Raw genomic sequence first — 23,911 nt, forward strand, 5'->3', positions numbered from 1 at the left:
TGCAGGCAAGTTTATGGTGCCCAGGTCTCCATGCAGCTGGATTCACTGGGCACAAAGCTCCCCAACTGCCCAAACATCATCTGGTCATGCTTATTACTGTTGCCCAATGAAATTTTATGCACCGAGTCCACAGGTGTGATTTCCCCTTCTTTATGAGGGGTCGGAATGACATCACTGATAGCCAATAGAAAAGACCCAATTATGTCCAGGCCATAAAAAGGAATGGGACTTTTTTTTTCTCCACCAAATCAAAACTTCCTTCAGTTTCATGAATACAAGGGGCCCCTTTAAGGATACCATCCACCCCCACACGTGCACACCAGTCCTGCCTGTGGGCTCTAAAGCAAGGTACATGATCACTCTTCAAATGCTGTGGGCCTAGAGCCAGAAAGGGCCCATACCTTGGCATTTACCATGTGGTCTTGCTCCTATCAAGTCACCAGAACAGAACCTCAAATCCTATCCTCAGATGTTTGCCAGACTCCTCACTTGTCTAACTTCCTGCTGACACTTTTAAACAACAAAACAAGAGCTTCTGCTTAGAAAGAAAAGAACATGGGAGGATAAAACTGTAAGACAATGTCTCTCCCCACAAACAGACAACAAAGCAAAGGGAGCCCCACCTTCCCCAACCCAGCCCGTATTCAGGCCTACCACCTGCACCTAAGCCTTTCTGGCTTGGCCCAGACAGCCTTGATAGCAAACAGGTGTGGTGAGCTTGGCGCCAGTCAAAGCAGGGGAGTAGCTCATTAAGGGAGCCCCCACACCCCACCCCTTGCTAATGGGTATGACCAAGGTGGAACCATTGTTAAGCAGGCTTCAGCTTTGAAGATTTGGTGAATGGAGTTTGTGGGAGTGCCACAAGGTTTGAGTTGAGGAGACCACAGAGGTCTGACAGATAGACTACAGGCAGATTCCAAAAGGCAGGTCCGACAAGAGAGCAGACACCTGTGCTGGAAGAGGCCATGGACATTATTCCTTAAGGATTTGCTCCCTTCAAATTTTAACCGATAAACCCATCTTGGGAGTCTAACTTTTTAGCAGACTCAAGACCTTAGAGAGGAGGGACCAGCAGGCTGGAGTCATCATCTACTCCTTTCCACCTCACAGGAAAGGCCATGGCAGCTGGATCTCAGAATGGCATGGATTGTCAGTCCTGATGACCAACAGCACTGAAATGTGTAGACATCACTCATCTCTAGAAACCATCGTGCTCCTGTGACATGTAGAGAAGGAATGTCTCAAAGTCATCAGTGGACCATGAAAAGAAGAGGACCAACTTTGGAAAGGAGTGGATCAAGAGAAGTCAGAGCAAAAACCCTGTAAAGGGGCACCTGAGGTCCATGCAGCTTTCTCATTTGCCCATTCCAATACAAACACTCAGCGCTGTCACCAGCTGTCCTACATTTCAGAACTGCCACAATTCTCTATGCAGCTACTCTGCTAGAGAAGAGAGACTGAGCCCCAGGAATGACCCCCCACCCCTGGAGCCCTGTCTAGTGTACCACCTAGTCAGAGTGCCACAGCCTACATGATGTAAGTCTGCATCTAGCATATGCCAGCCACACCAACCTGAGCAGCACTTAGCCGGGGACATGGCTCTTTGTCTCTCCTGCTTCCATTCCCCACCCAGAGGAGATAAACAGAGCTCGAGTGATGAACAGCCCGCCTTTCACGATCACTTTTCCTCAAGTTGAGGAGAGTGGCTAGTGATGGATGGGCTGGAATTTGGTTATCAGGAAGGGCTGTCAGCCAGAGGTGCCTATCTCCTCCCCCACTACGCAGGGCATCATTACATTGTGGCATAGAGGTAAAATATGACCAAGGGGAGGGAAGGAAGAAAGAGGGGAAGGCTGGGCTTACAGACGGAGCAAATTAAGCAACAATGAGAGCAGGCATGAGGCTGGAACGTTAGTTATCTGCTTGTGACACCTTTTATCTCTGCACAAATTGGTCCTTCCTCCCCCACTGCATCCTCTTATACAAACAGAAGCAGACACAATGTGTCACCACTGCAATAGCACAGCAATTTAACCCGAATTAGTAAGGGGGTCAAGCTAGGAAATAGGGGTTTCTCATTTCAACAGGTTTTCTTGTCTCAACTCTGAACCACCACATCATAGGGAGGAGAGTGAAGAAAAAGCAGACTCATAATTGAATTCATTCACTTGGTCGCTGCTGATATATAAAAAATTAATGCTCAAGCCTCCTACTTATCAAAGCTAGTTATCTCCATCTCACTTGTGTGATGTGCCGTGTCACAGGACATGGCCTGCTCTAACCAGGCCACCGCTCAGGGCTAGGAATCAGTAAGAACGGGATTAAGGAAAAGACACCCTAGCCAGGAACTGAGGGCTAGATGTCTACAGGGCAGGCGGCAGGAGAGTGCTGGGTGTGGAAAGAGTGGCAGCTGTAGGATCACAGGTGCTGATCACATCAAAGGCGGTCTTTGACAGCTCAAGAACAGACTTATGAGCATACCTCTAATCCCAGCACTTGGGAAGCAGAGGCAGGTAGATCTCTGAGTTCAAGGTCTACAGAGCAAGTTCCAGGAGAGCCAGGGCTATACAGAGAAATCTTGTCTTGAAAAACAACCAACCAAACCCAACAACACAACAAAAGAATACATTTATGTCTACAGACACCCCATTCCCCTCCAAAGAAACCTTCTTGGTCTACCCTCCAACAGAAGACATCAGTATGTTTATGAGTAACCCCTCTCCAGCAGACAGACCAGTCTGTGTGTCTGGGATGGCTGCATCACTGACATGGACAAGACTTGAGGAGGCAAGAAAGGAGCCTGGCCTATTCCTCATGACCTCCACCATGGAGGGAGCTGGAGCTAGAAAGGCCCTCAATAGGCAGGCAGTGCACCACACCACCATACCTCACCCCAATCCAGCTCTAGGGCTCTGTTGCACTAATCTGCAACTCGATCAAGTGGTCATTATCCTTGGGCAAAGGACATCACCTCCATTCCTCCTAAGCTAAGAGAATTAAAGGAGCCAGTCAAGGGAGACAGATTTTGAAACCAGGGGCTCAGAGGTGAATTTTGGATGGAAGGCAGCAGACATCAAACCTGCAGTTTGGAGATGTTTGTTTGCCAGATGAAGCGAGGTAAGGAAAGATACTAGAAAAGTGATCTGGGGATAAATGGCAAAGGCAAAGCTACAGAATCACTCAATAGCTTTGAAAATAGACTGAGGCGGGGGGGGGGGGGTTGGAGAGATGGCTCAGAAGTTAAGAGCACAGACTGCTCTTCCAGAGGTCCTGAGTTCGATTCCCAGCAACCACATGGTGGCTCACAGCCATCAATAATGAAATCTGGTGCCTTCTTCTGGCATGAAAGCATACACGGAAGGAATGTTTTATACATAATAAATAAATAAAGTTTTTTTTTTTTAAAGTGGACTGAGGGAGGAGTTATGAATAAAGGAAGAAGCCAGGGACTCCTCCTCCTCTCTCAAGTTTAAAGACAAAGCATACAAATACCAGGTACAAAAGTCAAGGACCCACTCCAGACACAAAATAGAACCTTAACCGACCACCACAGCTTTATGAGCACTGCTGAGTCCCAGGATGCTCAGATCAGAAGCTACTCAAACTTGGTTCCACTATTCAGTGGCTTCCAGGTCCACCTGGAAGATAACCACAGCATAAACATAGTAGTCTGGAAGCAACTACTGAGAAAGGGCCACCTTGTTCCTGATGATGGAGGGTAATACCCTGTAGCACTTACAGAGTCTCAGCTTCAATTCCTCGTTCAACAAGCATGTGCACTGTCCCTCCACTGTTCTCTGCAAGCCCAGAGCCCTGGGAGAATGCACTGCTGACTTATCGGCCCACTTTCCTTCACACTTACACTTGCTCCTATCCTCTGGGATATCTGCAGGTTACAATTCCAACCACAGGCTTCAGAAAGATGATACACTTGCGAGAGCTTGCAAAGGGTCAGGAGAGAGTACTGTCTGAAATACCAGCATGACAGCTGGCTCTCTGTCTGTCTCCTCTTCCCCACCCCCCTCCCCAAACTTGTCATAGTACAAGAAGTCTATAAGCAGCCCATCAGATTTAAATATCAGTGCGCGTGAAGCAGCAGCAAGAGCAAGGGAGTAGGAAGCAGACAGTGAGTGCCTCTGTCGCCACTGCTGTCAGGGAACACTAATGAATTTCACCACCGGCAGCCATGCTTCAGCTGGAGGGTGGGGGAGAGGTGGAAGATAGGGAGTTTTCTTGGGGGAACTCTGTCAGTACTAAAACATCTTTTCCAGAGCCTTGCTAATATATGTTACCGAGGAACTGAGCACTATGGCCCAACCGAGACTTCAAGGGGAGGGGAGAGTGGGGCAAATCCTGTTGTTTTCTAAAACAGGAAGGGGCATACTAAGGGTGAGGCTGGAGGGAGCCAGCCAAGTCCCATTAGATAAGTGACCTTTGGCATGCTTCCCACCTTGCTTTACCACCATCACCCAGGCTTATCTCAGAGGCCTTGGGCTGTTCAATTGGGAGGAAAGGGAAAGGAAGGGCCCAGGCAGCAATAGGCAGCCTGGTCAACTTACTGCCCATCCTACCTCACAGAACTATAGCTAACTCCACAAAGAGGCCCAGAACATGTCAGACACCATCCTTCTGGACCTGAGGAAGATGGGTGAAAAGACTCCACACCCGTTCTAGAGGCAGCTACTTCCCAGAGATGTCAGGAGACAGACTACGCTTATCTTCCAGAGCAGGTGAGTGCTCTTGAGACTGTCCCAAGATCCTAAGCAACAGATCCATGACTTAAACCCAGGTCTATTTGTTGCCTCCTGTGTATCCTCTCTTGCCAGACCCTGCCCTTCTCATTCCTTCCCACTGGTGTACATGCCTCTCTAGAATGGCAGAGTCCACAGCTGCCCTATAGCACTAGGCTGGGCTCCAGGCCAGGGTGAACTCAGCCAGGAAGAGAAAGCTGTGGGACCGAGCCAGGCCATCACCTGGGAGTCGCCACAGCTCAGAGGGCATGGATGCAGCAGAAGTCTTCCCTCGGGTGCCCTCTGCACAACTCTGATCAACAGTGTCTGATTTGGCAGCAACCTGCTGTGCAGGGGGCAGATGACATTTAATTTCCTCTTGGTTTCCCTACAGTACAGACGAAAGGCCGTCACCTGCGTCTGGGTCTGGCAGCACAGCTGGAACTGTTCCCAGACATGCTGCTAGGGAGAGTTCCCAAACAGAACCAGAATGCAGGCGGGTGCACTGGGATGCCCGTCAGGCCAGGCTGCTAGTCCTCCCAGGGAAAGCAAACCTCAAATCCCTAGAGCCAAACCATTGCTTAAAGACGCTAAAAGAACTATGTGTAGATTATTTCCCATTCCTGGCTTTTTATTAAAAAGATGAATTTATTATTGTATGTGTATGAGTGTTGGGCCTACATATATGTATGTATACCACATGCATGCAGTGCCTGAGGAGGCCAGAAAGGAGCCGAGGATACTCTAAGACTGGAGTTATAAATGGTTGTGAGCCACCATGTGAGTGCTAGGAACTGAACCCCAGTCCTCTAGAAGAGGACCTAATACTCTTAACCACTGAGCCATCTCTCCAGCAGCCAGTGCTCTTAACCAACAAGACATTTCTCCAGTCCCAATAATTTATACTTTTTATGGGTATGGGTGTTTTGCTTGCATGTATGTCAGATACCTTAGGAATGGAATTACAGAAGGCTCTGAGCCACCGAGTGGGTGCTGGGAATCAAAACTGAATCCTTTGGAAGAGTGGCAGTGCTCTAAACTGCTGAGCCATCTCTCCCGTTCTTTCAGCTCCTAGTTTTACAGCCCACCTGCTGACCACCTCTACTCCCATTTCTCCCCTCAGAACCCACAGGAAGTGCATAAGTGTCACAAACACCCTGTGGAAAAGTGTAACATACACCTCTCCCATGCTGCAAATGCCCCGAAATCCTATCACTTGTACATTCCAGGGCCTGTCTAGGCAAACAATAAGATAAGTACTTCTCCAGTGTCTGTCCCATGTCACAATGCTCACTTGTGTGGGAAGTGCTGGAGTTGCTACCAAGACCTGGACAGAGCTCCTTACCATACAGAATATCAGGGAATGAGGTAGGGAAAAGAGGCTGAGCACCAGACTGGTCAGTGTCTTGGCTGATGGCCTGTTTTATTTTTGGTTAGTAGTTTAAGCTGTCTCCCAGATACCCCACACATCCTAGTCTAGTCTCCACCTGGCCTGGGGCTATCTTGACCCTATGCCTGGACTGTGTTTGTATGGCCTACAATGCCCCCTAGAGGCTCTGAAGAGAGACATCCTCCTGGTACTCAGAATCTGGGATATAGTCCAGCCTCTGCTCCATATAAATGCACAAGAACACAGCTGCTGTCTTTAACCTCTGGCTGGTCCCCTGCTCTGATTCCAGCTCTCCTGATTTTTTTTTTAAGAACAGCAAGCACTCAGCCTGCACAGAGCACTCCTCCCAGCACAACAGCACTGGAACAAGATTGGGGAGTTTGACACTGTGTTCCAGAAGCTCTAGGCCTAGAGGTTTCAAAAGAGAGCGAGATCAGGTTACCTTATAGACTAGGGAAGAATAGAGCATCTTACTGTGTTTGCTGTCTTCTTTACGAGGTTTTCAGTCTACTTTGCCCTGTAATTAGCTCTGATCACATGGTGCTTCCCACAGTCCCCAGCACACTACCTCCTAGGCCTAGAGTAGATTTCAATGGGCTAATTTCAGGCCACTGCTGACTGCCTGTGCCTTCAGGATGTGCACACTTAACACCTTCCATGGCAGTTTCCTACAGTATTCTTAGGGGAGAAGCATTAGAGTGGAAGGAATTGACATTTACAGGAAAGCCCTGGTGGATATGGCTGACACATGCCACTCTTAAATCAACAAATGGGGTACACCTGCTACTATCATCTAAAACTGATATCCAAAAAAACCAAACAGATGGCATTTGGCCAATCTCTGAGCCAAATACAGCATATTACAAGAAATTCCACTTCCTAGATGTTTCCAAATTCTGTATGTGAAAACATGGGAACATAGAATAATCTCATCCCTGTCAAGAGTTTGTCCCATGGTCGGCCAGCCTAGAAAGGAGTTACAAGTACCACAGTTCTGGTTCCAGGACTGGAAATGAGTGAAGGTTCTTGGGGTCAACCACCAAGCACACTATCTAAAACTCCTCCAGCCAATTTTGCAAGGGGTATAGAGGGAAGCAAGAGATGGTGTCCTTCTGGCTAAAGCCACTTGTTAACAGGCCTTGGATTCCTTTATCTCTAGGGAAAGGAAGGTAGCACTGAGCACTGCCCCCCCATGCCTCCCAGCAGGGCCAGGGAGGACAGCCATTAGTGTGTACCTCAGCAGACAATGGGGAGGAGAAGTCTCCAGAGCAAAGGACAACTGCAGCAATTAGAATGCAGGGAGGTTCAGAAGCTATTTAACTGGGTAACCCCTGAGGTCACTGCATCTGACTCCCATCCCTGGATAAATATTGTATGAGAAGGGAGGGGGGTGAGCAAGGGAGCCGAGGCATAGCAGCTCCTCCTTCCCCTCCTTTCCCACCCGATGTGCTGCCTCCAGCCACACACAACAGGAACATTATTTACAGCCCTGACAGTCAGAGCAATCACTCTGCTAACCAAGAGGGAATGGACAAAGTCGACTTACCAAAAATTGACTATGGCAATTGAAGAAGAAACCAGGGTTGTTGGGGGAAGGGAGCTGAGCTAACACAGACACAAGGTTTCCCTTGTCCCCTGAGTCCTGCTGGAGCAGGTACTGCCACCCTTAAACCCTCAAGTATGGCAGTTGAAACAGGTCTTGACTACCAGAGTGAATCAGAGAAACGGGGCATCCTTCCATCTCTCATCACTATCTGGGTGCCCTCGGCAAAGACAGAGCCCTGTCTACCTGCCCAAAGGAATCCAGACCAGCCACAAACCACCTGCAGACCCAGCTGGCCCTTAGCTGACCTGATAGGCAAAGGCCAAGAACATGGAAGTAAGATACTGCAGACAGAGGTGGGGGGGGGGGGGCGATGACAGGAGAGCCTGAGAGCAGGCTGCACTCGGCCCCTTTGCCACTCCTGCAGTCCTGCTCTAATGCACCCTGACATGCCTCTGAAGACAGAGAGCTGTTTGCAGTCAGCACCGTGATTTGTTAGTAATTATTTCCATGGTGTCACATTGCTGTCACTCTGTTAACAAAGAGACAGGCTGCCTCGGGCTGCCTGCAAGAAAGAATCGCAGAGAAAAAGGCCTGTCAGGCTCCCGGGATTCTCTGGGCTGGCTTTCTTCCCCAAACCAACATCTTCGCAGGTTTGGGAAGAATCAGTTTTACAGAACTATCAAGTCTGAGTTGTGTTACCCTTTAGCCAGGGACACTGAGAATTTATCCAACCCACTCACAGCTGCCCTTCCCAAACCTCTACAAAGCTAAGCCCCTCTATAAAGCACAGGCCACCATGCCAACTGAAACACAAGGCTTCCTGGCCTTCAACTCCCAAACTCCATGCTCCTCGACTCTTCCGCCTCGCAGCTGGGTCTCTCCTTTGCAGGTGCTCTTAAAAGCCTTACAAAACAAACCTCATTCTGACCAGACCAATACAGCTACCCTTTTAGCATGGGTGGAGGGTAGGGAAAAACAGGATGGCTCAGACTCTTCCCTTTACAAATCCACCAATTGCATTCAAGAGCAAAGCTGTTTAGGAGCCACACCCTTCTCGCCTCCATAAGCCTGAACCTCTGAGGAGCAACTGCAAGCGGACCTGTCTTTCCCAGGCCTGGATCTGCTCAGAGTCTACGAGGGAGAACTGATGGTTTGTGTGAGTACAGAGTAATGTCTCCATTACCCTGGTTGGGAATTAGAGGATAGATTGGCAAACGCTCACAAAACAGAGGTCACCCACCTTTACAGGCACGGAAAGTTGGAGATTAATTCCTCTTACAGAGGAAATCAAGCTTCAGGACAGTGGAAGGGAAGCTCCAATACTGAGAAACTCAATGCCATGCAATGGTAGCAGAGGTGGTGGTGGCAGCTAATGCCACCTCTAGCATCATGAACAGAAAAGGAAGACAGCCACAGACACTGAGAAGCCCTGTTAAAGCCACTGCCACCAACGTCCTGCAGAACCCCACTAGACAGAGGAACCTGGACAGGACCAAAAATGTTTTGGCATGAGAGTCTCAATGGCAGAGGGCAGGCCAGTTACAATGCAAAGCTGATGAAGGCAGGCTGTTTGAGAAGTTCTCATGTTTTGTTTACTGCTATGCCCTCAATTCCTGAATCAGTGCAGGGTACACTGTGGGTACCTAGTGTGCTGAAAGAAGAAATAAATGAGCCAGAATGGCTTAATGCTTCTTCCATGAGCCCAGGGCAGGTATCTCTCTAACCTTCACCTAAGACAGGAAGAGACCAGGATGTAATAGAGAAGGACGGCTGCAAGGCTAAAGGACTGGAAATAGGTTTTAAAGGATGAGAGGAGTTGAAGCAAGTTGATAGGCAGAGGTATTTCTATATTAAAATGAACATTCATATACTCATTCAGCAAACATAAGCTAAATACCCAAAGAAGGTAGATATTCCAACAAAAGGAAAAGTGCAGTAATGCAAAACAATGAAATATAAACAACAAAAAGGCCAAATGAATTAAACTACCATTACATTGTACAAAATAAATCAAACACAGAAGAGTACATTTCATATGACTTAATTTCTATGAGGGTCAAGAACAGGTGAAGCTAACCATGAGTAATCTAAGTCACTATAATGGTTAGTGGCAGGGGTAGGCATGACTGACTGAGATGATGAAAACAGAGTCTTGATTAGGATGATGGTGACACAGGTGTATACTTATATACAAACTTACCATGATAGAAATTATATTTACATACTCTACTATACCTACTTTATGCCTTGATTTGGGGATGGGGAATACCAGGGACTGAACCTAGGTTTTCAGGCATGCTAAGTGAGCAATCTGTCTTTGAATCACAAATCCAGAACTCTTTCTACTCTTTATTTTGACAAGAGGTCTCACAAGGTTGCCCAGGTTGGTTTGAACTGCTCTACTGCCCACCCAGGTAAGCCTTGACCTGCTGATTTCCTTACTTACTTCCTCCTGAGTGGCTGGGATTATAGGCCTGGGTCACAAGGCCTATAGGCTCATATCATGTTTGTTTATTTAAGACCAAAAACAAAAACAGAAGTTGATAGTCAAGAGTCACAAAAATAATAGGCGAAACCTTAGAAATGAAACACTGGTTTTAAAATATCTCACACAAAAGAAAATACTAATTTTTGGGGGTGGGGGAGCACCAGTAGTTTCTTCTTAGGAGACAAGCCCCTCCAGCCTTCATTCTGACAGAGAACATGCACACCTGTGGAAATGTCAAGACTCAAGAAGATTAAAAATGTTCCACACACAGAGAAACAGAGCCCAAGTCTCAGTCTAGGGGTGGTAGTTGGGAGGGAGGTTGCAATCCACGTCAGGTGAGCAAGGAGGACAGACAGAAGATCACATGCCCTAGCCATGTCCCAGGTAGCTCCGAGGCCTCCAAAGCACCCTATCTGTCAGACTCTGCTACTGAGAATAAAGCCAGACTTTGAGTCTGAGCTGGAGCCACAGACATAGGACCCAATTTGTCTTCCTGACAATACAGGCATAGAAACTAGCTGAACTAGTCCAACTCTGGGCTAAGAGGAAGGTCTCAGAGGGTCCAAGCCTGTTGCCAGAAAAGGAGGGGCAAAGACACACACAGAAGAAGCTATACAGATCAAGACCTAGGGCTAGAATTTGGGTAGCAACACTTGCTTTGAGAACACTTTTAAATGGTAAAGAACCATTCAGTCACCAATTCTGCAGCAGGCAATGAGGCTGCTATTGCTTTTTAACATCTCACTGTCTGATTAGTCATTAAGCAAACATCTTTATTTTTAACCAGTTTAACTGGGCAAAACTATTCTGAGGTTCCTATAATAACTTCAGTGATTTAAACCCTCTGAGCCTTCCCAAAGGTGAGAATATGAAGCTGTCACCCTAGCCAGAAGCACCAGAGGCTCTGTCTACCAGACAGCAGTTTCTCCTCTAGGGCCCTTCCAGCCATGAACTCCATCCAAGGCAGACTTCCCAATGAAAGCACCAAGGGAAGGTGGCATGGTAAGAGGCCTGCTAACCTGTAGTTCTAGGACATCCTGAAAAGTACAAAGGGAGCAAAGACTGGGAACCACGAGCTGTTCTGGCTACATTTCAGAAATGGATAATCCCTTTAATGCTGGTTCTAGGCCCAGACCTAAAGGAGGAGCATTCAGAAGTTTCTGAGTAGGCCAGCTCCGGGGCTGTCTATGCTCACACGCCGGGGGAGGGGGAGCACTCCTTACTCCTCCAAGCCCAAGAACTCTCAGCCCAAGGAGCTGTCAGGCTAACGAGGCTACCCCACCACCACTCCATCTGAGCGTGGCAGGCTGCACCGCACGACTGGCTTCAGGTGGCTCTTCTTTAATTAATGGCATCCCAGGCTCTGCAGGGAGCTTCACCCCACAATGAATGGCCCTCTCTCATTAGAGGCGAGCCTGCCATGATGTATTCAGGGTGAGGGCCAGGATTCATTTCCCTGTCTGTGGGTTGGGGATGGGAGGGAGGAAGAGGCACCAAGGAGATTTATATCGAGTGACTTGGATTAGCTGCAGCTGAAACATGACCCCATCAACTCAAGCTGCCTTCTTGGGGCTAACCCAATGCACCTCTGATGACGAGAGTGCTCTAGGGAAACTGAAAGGAGGGCAGAAGGTCTGGTTGCCATTCTCTCTGAGCTTAGACTCCAACTCGAAGGTCCAGAATTCCTATACAACCGCTGAGACACCCTCTCCCCTGCCCCCACACATCTCAAGTGTTCGGAAGCCTGTGCTGACTCGGAACAATCTTTCCCATCAAGAGCCCTGTCGTGACTGGGAGGTTGATCCACTAGCTCCCTATGGTGGAGGCTCTACCCTATGGCTTTCAGCTGGCTCTTCTGACTTCTGAAGTAAGCAACACACATATCCCTTACTTCAGAAAAGCGGCCTACAACATGGCTTACCCCTTAACTGTTGTCTAGAGAGGACCCAGGTATATTGTACCACAGAGCATCTCAGACATCAGACCAGCTCAACTAGAAAAAGGCAGGCATGAATTTGTCACAAAAACATGCCACAGCTGCCATTTCACTACGGTGATCCAATGGGCTGAATCCCATTTCCAGTGTGGGAAGATCCTAGGCAACTCTGTCCTCTGCAAACATCTATCTTTACCTGCTATTTCAACTTACTGGCCCAGCAACTCTATTCTTCCTCCAACCTCTCCCTGGTACCATCTCACAGGATCACAGAAGACTGAGTGGGGGAACTGGGCCTCCCAGGCAAAAGACAAAAAACAAAAAAAAACCTCGGTTTTGAGATGTTCCTGTTTACAGGATTGTCACACACTTAAAAGAAGGCCACACTGTACTCTGTTTGCTATTTAACTGGTAGGATCTAGAAGCAAGGTGAATTGAGGCTACACAACACACAGGCCTGGCCACTAAACTCGACTTTCAATTTTGCTTGTGCATGGGGAAACAGCACACTTCAGAACTCATGTTCTTTCCACAGATATGCCCTGAGAATAGCAAGTCACTAAGAGTTCTTAGAAGGTATGCCTTCATATGCACTTGTGAGCTAGTCCAAAGGCTGCTTTGCAGGCCGGCTGTAACCCTAGGAGACCCAGGGCAGGTGTCCATCATCTACACATACACTCAGTGACTGTCAGCCATGCTTCTCCCTGGTCCATAAAGCAAGTGTTCATATACCCTTGCTTCCCTACTCAGAAAGAGATGTAACTCAGTTCCGCTTTGCTAAGCCCTATTTGGCAATGTGTCTAAACACATGCAAACTTCATTAGTTCAGGAGGGGAGCCCAAGTGCTTGCAGTGACAGATAAAAGTAACAGGGAAAGAGACAAGTCAAGACTGGCAGGGTGTTCTTACTCTGGCCAATTCCCCCAGCAGGCTGCTAATCAAAGGTGATGCAGCTCAGTGCTGCATCTCATGGGTAAGGGGCATGATGAGATGCCATGTGTGCTTCCAAATATAAACATAAAAATGTGGTGTCCAAAATGATATTGGCTGCAGGCAGGCTCCTTATAACAGACCAGGACTTAGGTGTAGTGGCACACACCTGCAATTCTAGTACTTGAGAGGCTGAGTCAGGAGGACAGTGAATTCAAGACCAGCTTGGGCAACAACATTGAGACTCTGTCTCAAACTAAAAGCAACACAACAAAACAAACAAAGCACAGATCTGAGGATTTATTTATTTGTGGCCTCAAAAGAAAGCTCTCTGGCAGCACCAAATCATCCCCTCCACATCTGCTGGCCAACCATGCCCCAATACCAAAATGAACGTAAGAGTCTACATCTCCAACATCAGGCAAGTTAACAGCTCAGGCTCTGACCCTCAGAGCAAACAAAGGACAAGGAAGACAGATGTCCTACCAGATCACACAGTGTGGATCATGAAAATGAGGACTGCAACAGATGGCCAATGGCCATGGTTCAACACATGGTTTTAGAGCCAGAAGCTTAGGTTCGAATCCCTGATCTGTCAACAAACAGGTTGTCTTTGACAGATTAACTATCTCTCTGAGCCTCAGTCTCTCAACGTATTTTTAAATATTTTTTTTAAAAAGTGTTACAAAAAATATTTCAGGATTATAAGATAACAGAACAAATAAAGGAAAGACTCTTGTTGCCATGCCTTACTGAGTTTGATTCCCAGGATCCACAAGAAGGAGAGAACTAACTCCCACAAGTGTCCTCCTCTGACTTTCTGGCTCCGTGGTAGTGTATACACACCCACATGTGTGCACACATGCACACAAAACCAAATGTAACTTTTAAAAAATAACTTAATTGATAGAACTGTGGTTAGGGAGTTTAATATTAGGCAGTAAAAGAACACTGGTACACAGTAAGTGCTCCGTAAACAAAGGTTATGTTTTCTCTTTACTTTTAACTTTTTCAAGGGCCCCAGCCTGCAGTTTCAGAGGCATAAACCTCTCAAACAGGGCACTTCACACTGTGCCCAGGAACAAGCTCCTTCTCCTTGGCCAACCCCACATCTAGCACTCTTCCAGAGCAGAAATTCTACAGGACCGTTCAGCTATCCTTCATTCAACAAACTACTAGGCTAGGTGGCATAGTTCAGTGATCAACTGTGTGCTTAGCATATGTGAGGTCTTGAGTACAGTCCCCTGTTCCACCCTACCCCCCAAAAAAATCCCAAATATTTACCAAACTACTATTACACACCAAGTTTTGTCTGAGGATTATAAGTGTTTACAATCTATGAAACAGACAAGTAGAGACGGCTGCAATAAAATGTCATGAAGGAATCAGTAAACAGTAAAAAATAAGTAAACATGAAAGTGGGAGGGTGCAGAGCCTTGAAGGTCCCAGCAATGCAGCTTGACATTGAGGGTAAGGGTGCCTTGGTAGGATGAAGCAGAGGTGTGACTTCACTGGAGTCAGATCCTGGAACAAACCACTTGGAGGAGCCTCTGGAAGTGTGGTCAACAGAAGACTAACCAGTTGTGGTAAGGCAAAGGGTGGTTCTCAGGTTTCTGACAAGGTAGCTGAGTGATGGCCACCAGGCATTCAGGGAGGGCTTGTGGGGAGGAAGGCACAGACAGAGTTCTGGGCCTGTGGAGGGATAAGACGTATCTGGGTACAAGGCTTGACATTCAAGGGGCTGATGGAGCAGATCTCTCGTCTCCAGAAGGATCATGTTGGTTCTCACTTCTCTTGTAAAAAAGACTGGAGAGCTCAGTGCACAAACAGGTGAAGCTCTAGCAAAAGGCAAGATTACTCCGATGAAAGCAAGAATGAAGGAAAATGCAAGACAGGACAGGGATCAAAACAGCACCAATATTTTAGAAACACCAACACTGGTAGAACACACCTTTAATTCCAGTCCTCCCCGGGGAGGGAGAGTTTTGTGAGTTCAATACCAGCCAGTCTACGAAGTAAGTTTGTGGACAGTCAGGGCCACACAGAGACACCCTGTCTCAAGAATAAAAACACCAAACTTATGAAAAACCTAAAAGAGTGAAATGCAAAAGCGACTAAGGAGGAGAAGCCAAGGAATCAGAAGACACAAAGTTAAAGACTATCCTGTCAAGATGACAAGATTAGCTCTACCGAATGAGCTAGAGGCCGCACCTGACCCACTGCTAGCACCTTAGGAGAACTACTAGCCCACTGAATCACTTCACTGTAGGTACCAGCAGTCTTGCTCTTCAACTTGACTGCAGCCCAGTGCACACTCTCCACACCAGCAGTGAGCAGCAAACAGTGAGCAAGGTCCCTTCACTCTCCAGACTTTCTTAGCCCTCAGGTGCTCTAGGTCCATCTCTGCAGAGTACAGGCACAGGGCACGCACAGCATGGACATCCCAGAAGTCAAGGGGAGAAACAAAGAACATTCAGTGCCAGCTCTGCATTTAGATGTAGTGGGAGCGGGAGACCTTCCTACACTAAAGGTGAGCTGATTATCCATGAAGGTCCTCTGAACCAACCACAAGCAGGTCCCAGCCCCTCCTGTATTCAGGATAGCGCTCGATTATCCAAAATGGGCGTCCTTGCACATTATACTGAGGCCTGTGCCTCCCTCTTGCCAGCTTTACCTCCAGTCTTGCCTCCCTCGTTTGACCTTCTTCTTAGATCAAAAGCCCACCTATGAAGCCACTGGTCTACTTCTCAAACACATTGTATTCAGCTGGTAAGCCTGGAGCTTCAGGCCACAGGCTAGAACTCAAGTTCTTCAAATGGCTAGCCATGCAAGTCTCACTCCTCAGCATCCATAAACTTTACCTGTCTACCACCCCAAGGTTGGACACTCCCCACCTGGTTAAGCAAAGGAACAAGAAACCCCTTGGGGTTTCTTTAAGGAACAACAGGTAAAATGAGGAGAGGTCAGTTGTGATGGGCGGGGAGTTAAACTAAACCCTATTAAGTATCTTTTCTATAAAACATATAGAAGAAAATTTAAGCCAGGTGGTAGTGGTACATGCCTTTAACACCAGCACTTTGGGAGGCAGAGGCAAGTGGATCTCTGAGATCGAGGCCAGCCTGATCTACAGAGCGAGTTCTAGGACAATCAGAGAAACCCTGTCTCAAAATACCAAAATAATAAAGTAAAACAAAATAAGTAGAGAAGAAAATGAAACCCACACTCCCTACCTAAAACTCACCATATCGGTAGCTGTGGCTACAGCCTCAAGCCCCACAAACCCAGACCATCGGCTCATCCAACTCTGAAGAAAGATGGACATGAAACGATTTTGTCAGGACGAGAGCAGATTTCTTTGCTCTGGTGGGATTTCTACAGCCACTTCAGTTCCCATTTCTCAGTGCTGCACTAATCAGACCTCTCCCAACAACGGTGATGTGAAGCAGCTTTGGGGGCTGGAGGAACAACAGCAAGGAGGAGGAGCTGTGGCTTCCCGAAACGAGAGTTGTGAAATGAAAACACTGGTTGAATTCCTTAGACTTAGTTAAATCTGGATGTCAAAATACCAAGTCAGCCACATACTAACAAGTTATGAGTGTCAATTTCACAGAGCCTTGTCAGGCTCAGCAGCAGCCTTTCCAGGCGCACAGTACAGGGGCTCTGCTGAGAGCCACTGACAGCCCCACCAAGGCTCCAGAACACCAATAAGCAGTGCACAGTCACGCCGCACTGCTTACCTTTTCTCTCTGGTCGCTTTTATTTTGTTACACATTTAATTAAGAGCTTTCCCAGCAGTTATGCGCAGTCCCGCTTCTAAAGGCAGTCACAAGGCCCTCCTCCCCCACCCAGCAGCTGCTGCCTCCGACACACCCTTCTTCAGAGCTCTGACTTCCTCACCAAACTCAGGTAAATGAAACCGCGAAGTCTTAGAACTCCTTTTGGTTTGGTTGACTCTTTACCTCTGTGAGCCCTAAAGTGTTCTGCTTTGCTTTGTTTGTTTCCTGTGTTTATAAAAGGGAGACACCGCCTCCTACCAGAGACAGTGGTTAGGACCAAATGATATACACACTTGGATTCTGCAACCCAATCCAGGTATCATTTCTCATTAAGACACAGAATGGCAGTGCAGCACAGGGCCCAAAGACTGGGCCGGTGCTACAGACCAGAAGAGGCTGGACCAAGGATGACACCCTCTGAAATCTGCCTCTCCATCTCATGGAGCAACCCCAAACTGAGGAGGCCCAGCAACATGGTCTCTAGTCCCATGTACATCAAGTAGTCTGTATGCATGCTTGTGCACACCATTCACAAGAGACAGCAGCAGATTCACAAGTACCAGTACTGGGAGAATGACGATACCAGAGAGGAAAACACTGGAAGAGTAGGAGTCCTGCCTGGAGAGGCTACCTAGAGAAACTGGGCCCTGGACCAGGTCAAAGCAGCTTCCATTTGGGCATGTGAACCCCAGAATCTGGGGTATCAGCCTGAGCCTACCCCATCTGAATAGCTTCTCCTGGGCTGCAGAGCCTCCACATAAGACTGTCTAGGCTTCAAATCAACATCTACAAATAAGAACAGCTTTCCTAGGCTGGGGTGTAGCTGAGTTGGTAGAGCATTTGCCTAGTATGCACAAAGCCCTGGGTTCAGTAGCCAGCACCACAAATACCAGGTATGGTAGAACACACCTATAATCCCAGTACTTGAAAAGCAGAGGCAAGATGATCAGTAATTATCACACGTAGTGAGTTCAAGGTCAGCTGGGTTAGTTGTATACAAGATCCTGTTTCAAAAATCAAAAAAGGGAATACCCTTGCCCTCTCAATGCCTCCTCAATCAATGCATCTGATTCACATCTACCTCCAGACTTCCAGACCCACTCTGTATAATTCGCCTGTCATGTGAGAGGACAGAGACTCTGGAGCAAACCTAGAGGTGTGCAGCTAGTGTCTATACACAGCCAAAAGGGTGGAACACTCAGGTGCTGTGTGCCCATGTGCCCTGGAGATTATTCTTCCTGACTCCCTCACAAGTCTAAGGTCCAAAAGCAGGCTTGACACCCACCTAGGGGCCTAAGCTCATCTTAATAACCAGGGTCTACAAGCACAGAGACCCTGGTGAGAATGTGTTACTTGATTTGGCAGTAAAGAGTCGCTAAGTCACTATACCTCACTCCTACCAACACCCCCTCCACCTACTGCTCCCCCTCCGAGAGAGAGAGAGAGAGAGAGAGAGAGAGAGAGAGAGAGAATGCCTGCTGCTGCTTCAGTCACAAAGAACACAGTGATATTGATTCTACCCATCCTCAGCAAACAGTGCCCCACTTCCAGGGGCTGTCGGAAGACAGGTGTCCATGAGGACAGACAAGAGAAGCACAGGTGTCAACCCAGCAAAGGGGCCTGTCTTGTCTCCCACAACCAGATAGGACAGGATCAGAAGACAAAGAAGAAGCGGGGAACGGGGGACGACAAAGGAAGAGAGAGGAGGAACTTGGGTAGCTTCCCAGAAGCAGTCCTCTCCCATCAGGACCACCAGGCTCTCGGCTGGATAACCAGGGTCTCACAATGCAGATAACAGGGCAGCATAGTAACAGCTAAGAGAAAGGATCACGGGACCAATTGCTGGGTCTAAATCCTGGCTGTGTGGCCTTAGGAAAGTTACTTAACTTCTCTGTGCCTTAATTATCTTTCACTATAAAATAGAAATATGAACAGTATTTCAGTACCTACTTCACAGTATTGATGAATGAGTTCTTATTTCAGAGCACTCCAAATAGTAAAATAGTTTTTTTCCATTTAAAAGATTTAAAACAAAACAAAAAAAACAGCCGATGGTAGCAGTACACACCTTTAATTCCAGTACTTGAAAGGCAGAAACAGGCAGATCTCTGTGATTCTGAGCTCAGCCTGGTCTACAAAGTGAGTTCTAGGACAGCCAGGGCTGTTAAACAGAGAAATCCTGTCTGGAAACACCAAATATATCCTTCCCTCCCCACAAATCCTCTCTTAATGCCCTCCTTCTGTATCAATAACATGTAGCCCAGCAATTAGAAGGGCTGCAGAGAGCAGCAAGACTTGTCAAAGACAGGAAGACTCAACAACAGCAGTCCTTAGAGGCCCTAACTTGTCCCTTCCCTGTTGCAGAGATGCCTAGAAGTCACAGCTCCCAGCCTTCCTCTAACCTGGTGACCTCAAAGGCCCAGACCCCTGCTGCCCAGCAGGCTTGAATATTTAAGCCCTAAAAGGCAATGCCTGGTCCCTTAGATGCCAAGCCCTGCAGCAAAGAAGCCCTTTGCATACTCACATGACTTTCAAGTCCCAGTCTCCGCAGGTGACAAAAATTGACTTGACGTTTGGATCTAAGAGGCCTTCCTTCGCCATCCACTCATCGACCCTCTGGAAAGTACACAAGAACAGATGAGATTGTCCTTCTTCTGAGCCTATGAATAGCCCCAACAGTGACACACAGATAAGCCGCTTGTTACAAGAGCAGGAGGAATGGGAATCTCATCAAGCTGGGCTGTGCTCTCAGCCCTGGCTTGGTTCTGGACTACAGAGGTTCTTCAAGGATGACTCCTTTGTGTGAGGTGAGAGAGGGAGCCCTCTACCCTTCGATGTGTGGCAGCCTACCCAGGATCCCAATTGACAGTCCAAACACCCTTCTCAGGCTTGACTGTCTTTCCTTGCCTGTCACACAAAGGCAACAAGCACAGGATATCCTGGGCCATAAGCTAAGGGTAAGAAAGAAGCCATAGCAGGATGTTATCTATAGCCTCGTTCACTCTGCTGCTGTTTCACACTTACTGTGCTGATGAACCTAGTTATTCACCAAGTGAAGACAGAGCCCTTTCCCTCCAAAGGAGGTCCCACTGATGGGCTGGAGACCCTCCCAGCAGTGAGGCAATGCTGTCTGCTCTAGTTGCTGAAAGTCTAGAAACAGGCTCTATTTTGCATTTTTCCTTTTCCAGTCAAGGGTTCAAATTTAGCAGAGTATTTTGAGGACTGTGCTCAAGTGCTATACAGGGAAAGAAATCATTCCTGAGCACACCTAAGTCCTTCTCCTTATGCCTCCAGCTGGTTTTACTGTTTGCACTCACACCAGAGTACAAACATGAGCATCGGTATATAACAAGAGAATTATCATAAAGAATTCATGAAGCATTGCCTATTTTTCAGACGATTCCAGGCACAGGGAGGGAGTGCAGCCAATCAGACCATGGCTTCTACTTGCATGGGAGGATTATTTTTTAAGTCTCTATCATACAGTAGTTAGAAACACAGAATTGAAAGTAACACACATCTAGGTTCCAAACCTTGGCTTTTCCTTATCCTGATTATGTTGCTGACTCGAAGTCATTTAAAAGTCATTTAACACCACTGAACCCCAGTTTCCTTTACCTATAAAACAGACTAAGATGACAATCCTTACCGAGTTGTTCTGAGAATTAAATGTGATAATGTGTCAAATGCCTCCCCTACAATAGATAGGAGGCTAAGAGAAGAGAAGGGGAGATGGGAAAGTGGCTGGACTGCTGCAGGAAGACCCAAGTAGAAGGAACACTCCTGGCAACAGTACGGGGAGGTGTAATGACTGTGTATAGAAGTGACTGTTAGTTAAAGTCTGTCTTCCCTAGCAGACTGGAGAAATGCAAGGAGCAGCAGCGAGGTGTCCGCTTCATTCACTGTCCTAATCCCAAACCCAGACCCGGGCTTAAAGCCATACAAATGTGTTGCCAGGAACAATAGCACACATCTGTGATCCCAGCAGTTTGGAGGCTACAGTGTTGAGGATTGCAAGTTTGAGGCAGTCTGAGCTATATAGACAATTCAAAAACCAGCCTGAGCTATACAGTAGACCCCGTCTCAAAACAACAGATATTTGATGACCGAGGACATCAACAGATGGAAGTTTAGTGAGAGCAAAGCCTACAGTGCTAAAAAGGTGAGAAGCCCAGTTAGACCAGACTGCAGAGGGGCTGTGAGATAAGCAGTAACTGAGAGCACACATGGCTCCAATGAAGACTACCCCACCAAGCAGGTGTGGCTAGCTCCGCTGGCACTTCTGAGACGCTGAAGACTAAAAAACCACTCACGTTCCATGGGAGGCCAGGACCCAGAATGTGAGAGCTGCTCCCTGGTACACACTGTGTAGATCACACAGTCTCTAAACCCTCTTCATAATCTGTATCTCTGCCTACCAATCTTCCCCAGTCCGGGAACCTCCTAAACAGTGAGGCTGGGTATTCCACTGCCACATGTCTCCCTCAGCAATCTGGCTTAATCCCTTATACACATGTACACACATGTGAAGACACACACCATTACAACTTTACCCAAGGTCACCTAAAGAAAAGACAGATTTCATTCCAGAGAAGAGATAAGATCAATTCAGAGCTTCTGAAATCCCTAAAACCTTGCATTAGGTGGCTGACTCTATACACTCAAGTAAGTGTCCCACATGGTAGGATGCTAACATCCCATCTCACACTGGGGAAAGAGAGGAGAACAGGACAGGACTGTCAGAAGGACTCAGCCAGCATGATCACCTTTGCCCAAGAGGTACTCACACTCGACCATGTGGCAGAAACTTGGTGAGCATCTTTCACTGTGAGTCTGCCCAGACACTCAGGCCTGGTCTCCCCTGTTCTGCCTAAATGAAGAGAAGCGATAGGAGCCATACGACAACTCATCCATTGGGCAGCCCCTCTCATCCCTGGCAGAGTAGTGAGCCCAGCCTGAGCTCTACTCCAAACAAATGAGTCTGGTAAGCATCTTGCTGGCTGCTTTGGTTGGGACAAGAATTCACAGTTTAGTTCTGTAAGCCTAGTGCTTTCTTTTCTTTTCAGTACGTGATGATGACCTGATTCACTAAAATAATAGAAACAGCAGAGGGAAACTTATTCTTGCCACCCACATTTAATATCCCCTGTGTCTTCCTCCTGTCACTGCAGATGAACTGTCTCTGCACTGATCCAAGGCCAATTTTCAGTCAAGGGAACTTGGAGTCATAAATAGAGAGACTGACTTGGGTGTAACTCAGCCTTGCGCATGGGCTGGGCGGGGTATGGGGTGACTGACTCAAGACTAATAGGACCAGTAAGGTGTCCTTGTCCTCCAGAAACTCTACTCGGGTTGATGCTGGAAATCTTCCCTTCTCAACTAAAAGTCCCAGGCGTGGATGAATTTGAGAACATCCTAAACAGCCTACTTCAGGAAGGTGTCTTCTGAACACATCTTCCCTCAACTCAAACCATTACTTTAATGACCCTGATTTGGAGTTGACCCAGAACACTCTGTCAGGACCCCAGCAACAGACATTCCTGGGGAACACTGTCACTCCTCTATTCTCCCTTAGAGCAAGGGTGGTTGGGGGTGCTGTTGGCAAGGAGTGCAACCATCAGTCCTAGCAATGGACTACCTCTCAAAAGGGCAGTAAACCAGGGAGGCAAATAGGAGTTACCTTCCCCTCCCTTCTGCCATCTACTGCAAGTGTCCTCACCATGGCCAAAACTGAGCTGACATGTCTGGACCTCCAGGGATGTGGAGTCCCCACTGCCACTGAGGTAAGCTGAGCCTGCCTTTGAGACCTGTTCTATCCTGATGGGTCCAGGATGTTCAGGGCACAATGCTCCCTCGGGGGACAGGATTCATGGCTGAGGGGAGAAGTTTCCCTTTTGATGCCATAACTCCACTTTTTTGCTGTACACCTCCAATGTCAATGAGCCTTGCTATTCCTCCTGAACACTGATAAGGTCTAAGCTTTGGATTTATGAGTCTTAAAAACAAATAAAGCACCCAGTGAAATCTACAGGCTTGCTGCTGTCTGCCTCCTCTACAGAGCAGGGCTGAGAATGAACCTTTTTTCTTAGAAAATCCTGAGGCTGGAGGGGTTGAGGGGAGGGAGGCTGAGACCAAGCATAGCCTCTTCCTTATTCCCCCCAAGCTGGAGTACAGGAAGCAGCGCCTTAACCTTTCCCAATTCCCTGAGGAGAATACCCAAGAAGTGTGGTCTCTGCCAAGAGTTCTAAAGTCTTTAATTTGATTTCCCTCACATAGGCAATGGTTGTAATTATTCTGATTAGGAATCATTACCCAGTGCAGCCTCTGCACCCGACAGGCACATCGCATCCCGCAGCAAGCTGCAGTGGGGCACGCAGCCGGCTGCAGCTCCTTGAGGAGCTGACAGCAAACAAAAGCCATTGATGGGAGTTCTGGGTGAGTTAATGAAGTGCTCACATGCCACAAGAAGCCAACACCAAAGCTAAACAAAAACACCTCCAGTCCCTGAGGCTAATCCCATAAGGCTGCAAAGCAGCTCCCCTGCCCCAGCCCACCCAGCGCAGGCCTCCTGTACAGGGCCACAGGCCAGGAAAGGAGGGGCTCTGCCTGACTCCTGGCAGCACTTGGACATCTTGTCAGTAACCCTGACGGGAACAGCTGGAGATGACAGATCAATGGTTCAATACTCTCAACAGCATGTCACTGATGTGACAGCAAATGTTATTCTAATCAAGCCATAATCATAGTCAAATTATACGGCTACATTCTCTGGAGGGGAGGGAAAGAAAGGCAGCAGGAAGAGGTCAGAGGTCAGGAATTAAAGGTCGTTCAACCTACCTCCAGCACTTGCTGCAGCCTTGGCTGGCCATCCACCATGGCTTGAATGATCCCGGTGAGCTGTAAGCAAAGAAAAACAGTCTTTGGATAGAAAACCAAGATGCTGGAAGTCCATTCTGTTACCTCTCTTCCTCCTCCCAATGTGAGGGTTGAATCCTCACTGCTTCAAGGTCAGAGCCAGGCCAGGAGCTTGAGATCATGTCTGAGGATGCTATATGAACATCCCAACAGCAGCCTCGCCTGAGATGGGCCTGCATACCCAGGCTAACAGCAGGACAG

General features: G+C 47.8%; 1 protein-coding gene across 9 annotated transcripts in view; it reads right to left on the reverse strand.

Annotated features, from left to right (window-relative positions):
- Positions 1–23,911, reverse strand: part of Eri3 (ERI1 exoribonuclease family member 3) — a 132,203-nt gene that overhangs the window by 70,254 nt on the left and 38,038 nt on the right. For all 9 annotated transcript variants that reach the window (XM_048450539.3, XM_048450540.3, XM_085698779.2 and 6 more), the window contains 2 exons: positions 23,633–23,692; positions 19,320–19,411 (listed from right to left, as the gene is read on the reverse strand). In XM_048450539.3, the coding sequence (XP_048306496.1) occupies positions 19,320–19,411; positions 23,633–23,692 (152 nt within the window). The remainder of the gene's footprint in view (positions 1–19,319; positions 19,412–23,632; positions 23,693–23,911) is intronic.

This window comes from Myodes glareolus, chromosome 3 (assembly GCF_982192425.1).
Source record: "Myodes glareolus chromosome 3, mMyoGla1.1, whole genome shotgun sequence".
Lineage (NCBI taxonomy): Eukaryota > Metazoa > Chordata > Mammalia > Rodentia > Cricetidae > Myodes > Myodes glareolus.